The 3,449-nt window shown below is 39.8% G+C and overlaps 1 protein-coding gene across 3 annotated transcripts in view; it reads right to left on the reverse strand.

The window, feature by feature from the left end:
* Window positions 1–3,449, reverse strand: part of NEK9 (NIMA related kinase 9) — a 51,755-nt gene that overhangs the window by 8,965 nt on the left and 39,341 nt on the right. For all 3 annotated transcript variants that reach the window (XM_023511547.1, XM_003786919.1, XM_023511548.1), the window contains exon 18: window positions 2,924–2,983. In XM_023511547.1, the coding sequence (XP_023367315.1) occupies window positions 2,924–2,983 (60 nt within the window). The remainder of the gene's footprint in view (window positions 1–2,923; window positions 2,984–3,449) is intronic.

The following is a 3,449-nucleotide window of genomic DNA, read 5'->3' on the forward strand; positions in this document are numbered from 1 at the left end:
ATATATATATATATATATATGATGGCTGGTACTTTCAGATTATGTAGCACATACCAAATTGTTTTAATGAAGACTACCTGGTATGTAGTCAGGAGCAAAACTGAATTTTAATATGGATCAAAGAAAAATGTAATTAAGAAAATAAATCTGGGCTCCGCGCCTGTGGCTCAAGCTGCTAAGGCGCCAGCCACATACACCTAAGGTGGCGGGTTCGTATCCCCAGCCCAGGCCCTCCAAACAACAATGATGGCTGCAACCAAAAAATGGCCAGGCATTGTGGTGGGCGCCTGTAGTCCCAGCTACTTGGGAGGCTGAAGCAGGAGACTCGCTTGAGCCCAGGAGTTGGAGGTTGCTGTGAGCGTGATGCCATGGCACTCTACCCAGGGGGATAGCTTGCGGCTCCGTCTCAAAAAAAAAGAAAATAAATCTGCCAAAATGAAAGAAAAAAAAAATTGCATGGTATATTCCAAGGTTAACTGTAAAGAAGAGCTTATCATCGTTTGCTGTGCCGGCCTGAAGACTGACTGTGCCCCACTGTTATCTTACTGATGCAGCAGAACTATTGTTACCAAAATAAACTTTGCAACTCATTTTTGTTTTAAAGGGCTTTAAAAATTATGATATATTCGAGATATACGTAAGACTATTTTTAACCTCCATAGATGCCTAACAATAAAACAAACATATGTAAATCTGCCACTAGAACTGGAATTGTACTATCAAATATGATAGCAACTAGCCGTATGAAGCCATTTAAATGTAAAAAAAATGAAACAATCAGTTCCTAAGTCACACAAGTCACTTTTCAAGCACTCCATAGCCAAATAAGGCTAGTGGCTACTGTACTGAACAGCATAGACATAGAGTGTTTCCACTGTCACAGAAGGACACTTCTGTGGTTTATCTTACAGGGGTACAAGTGAATCTTTCTAAGAGTAGAGTATGAACGTTTTAACACAATAACTAAGAAAATGATATGAAGGCTATGTTAACCAGTTTGATGGAAGTGTCTCGGATTGTGTGTGAAAACACCACACTGTACCCCAGAAGTGCATTAATGTACACAGTTACCATTCAATAAAAAATAAAATAAGGACAGTAATGACCTAGAGCATCACCTATATCACTGCCTTGTGAATGCCTTCCTTCTTTGACCTCCTACGCAGACAAAACCATTCTGATTAACTCTGTATTTACTTTTCTTCCTAAAAAACGTCATCATTTACTGATGTATTCTTAAACAATACCTTACAATTTTGTTTGTTTTTAGACTTTATAAAGAGACATGCATTGGCTCGGCGCCTGTGGCTCAAGAGGCTAAGGTGCCAGCCACATACACCTGAGCTGGCGGGTTAGAATCCAGCCCAGACCCGCCAAACAACAATGATGGCTGCAACCAAAAAATAGCCAGGCATTGTGGTGGATGCGTGTAGTCCCAGCTATTTGGGAGGCTGAGGCAAGAGAATTGCTTAAGCCCTGGAGTTGGAGATTGTTGTGAGTTATGACGCCACAGCACTCTACCCAGGGTGACAGCTTGAGGCTCTGTCTCAAAAAAAAAAAAAAAAAAAAGAAGACACGCAGTCTGCTGCAACTTGCTTTTTACATTTCACATTGTGGAAATATTTGGAGATGCTGTCCATTTTCACTTCTGTTTAACAGTCCAGTGGATGGTTACAACACATTCCATCAACAAATATTTATTGGGCATTTATCAGGTACTGTTCTAGGCACTGTGGATAAAATTAATGAATAAAAATGACAAAAATCCATGCCCTTACTCTACTTTACATTTTCTAGGCCAAAGGACGTTTGCTTTTAATTTTATGCTTTTCCTTTAAATACTTTTCCAGCAAAACAAAGTTGTAATAGAATACCTGCACTCAGCAAAAAGATACTTAGTTATCTGTGATATGCACAAATAAAGGTATTGAGCAATAGATTTTTTAAGGAAAGCAATAAAACGTATAAGTGTATATATATAAACTGAAGTTCAATAAGTCTAGACCATATTTTCAACTATTTCACTTTGGGGAATTAGTATACTTACTTTTTAGAAACGGTTTCTCACTAATGTTACCCAGGTTGGTATGTAGTGGTTACTCACAGGCACCATCACAGTGCACTATAGCCTTCAACTCCTGACTTTAAACAGCCCCCTGAATAGATGAGACTATAGGCGCACACGACCATGCCCAGACTTTTTTTTTTTTTGCAGTTTTTGGCCAGGGCTGGGCTTGAACCCGCCATCTCTGGTATATGGGGCTGGCACCCTACTCCTTTGAGCTATAGGTGCCGCCTCCATGCCCTGCTCTAATTTGCTTTCACTTTAGATGTTTATGTGTTTTGATTCCACAAAATATTAGAATCCAAGTTCTGAGACATCAAAGACTACAACAGTAACTCCAACAGGCAGAAAATCAAAAAAGGAACACAGATTCACTCTCCGGGCATGGTCCCACAAAACAGAGCACCATGAAGAAAGCAGTCAAAGGAAAATCTTCAGAGAGTTTTGGGATGACGTTCCTAATCGCATGGAAAGTTTGACAACTTTATTTCTGAGGGCCTATTTTAAAGGACTACTTCTATAAGCAGAAGTACCCCTGGGAATATCATGGAAGGGCAGAGAGGACTCATAGTCCCTAGGATAGCAAGGAAAAAATAATATACATGTTGGTGTTGGGCAAGCCACTTAATCACTTCTATACGTGTTGGAGGCAAAGAAGATACACTCTCCCTCTGAACACAATCTAAAAGTCGTAACTTTTGTGAAACCCACCAAGGTAAGATCCTCCCTCTTAATCACTGTATACCTCATTTCTCAGAGAAATTTCCTATTTTCCTTTGAGTTTTGTAGACTGCATGGGATCTAATCCAAAGATCCACACTTTAGAAAACCACTGGTACCCAACACATTGCTACTCACCAGTTCCAATGGATAAGCCACTGCTATTGGAACGGATGGTCTTAGAATTCAGTACTTTTTCTGAAAAAAAAAAAAAAATTTGATAGATGAGTACCGTATTCAGATGTAGGCCGAAAAAGTGAGAGAAGACTGAAATGGGGAGATATTTGCTACTCCTGACTCCAGATAACTTTATCATTACTGTTTTAGATATTAATACCACAAGCGAAGCACCATCTGCTAGTCTAACTTCATTGTCTAAAGAGGCAATTCTTTTTTTTGGCCAGGGCCAGGTTTGAACCAGCCACCTCCGGTATATGGGGCCAGTCTCTTACTCCTTTGAGCCACAGGCATCACCCTATAGTGGCAATTCTTTACTTTAACTGTTCATTGAATCACCTGAGAAGCTTTTGACAAATAACAATACTCAGGTCCCCACCTCAGAGATTTTGGTTTAATTGGTCAGTAGCAGGGTCTGACAATGGAAATTTTAAAAGCTCCCCCAGGGGATTCAAATATATAGCCAAGGGTTTTTTTTTTTTTTTTT

The sequence above is a fragment of the Otolemur garnettii genome, unplaced genomic scaffold (assembly GCF_000181295.1).
Source record: "Otolemur garnettii isolate 467f Iridium unplaced genomic scaffold, OtoGar3 scaffold00020, whole genome shotgun sequence".
Lineage (NCBI taxonomy): Eukaryota > Metazoa > Chordata > Mammalia > Primates > Galagidae > Otolemur > Otolemur garnettii.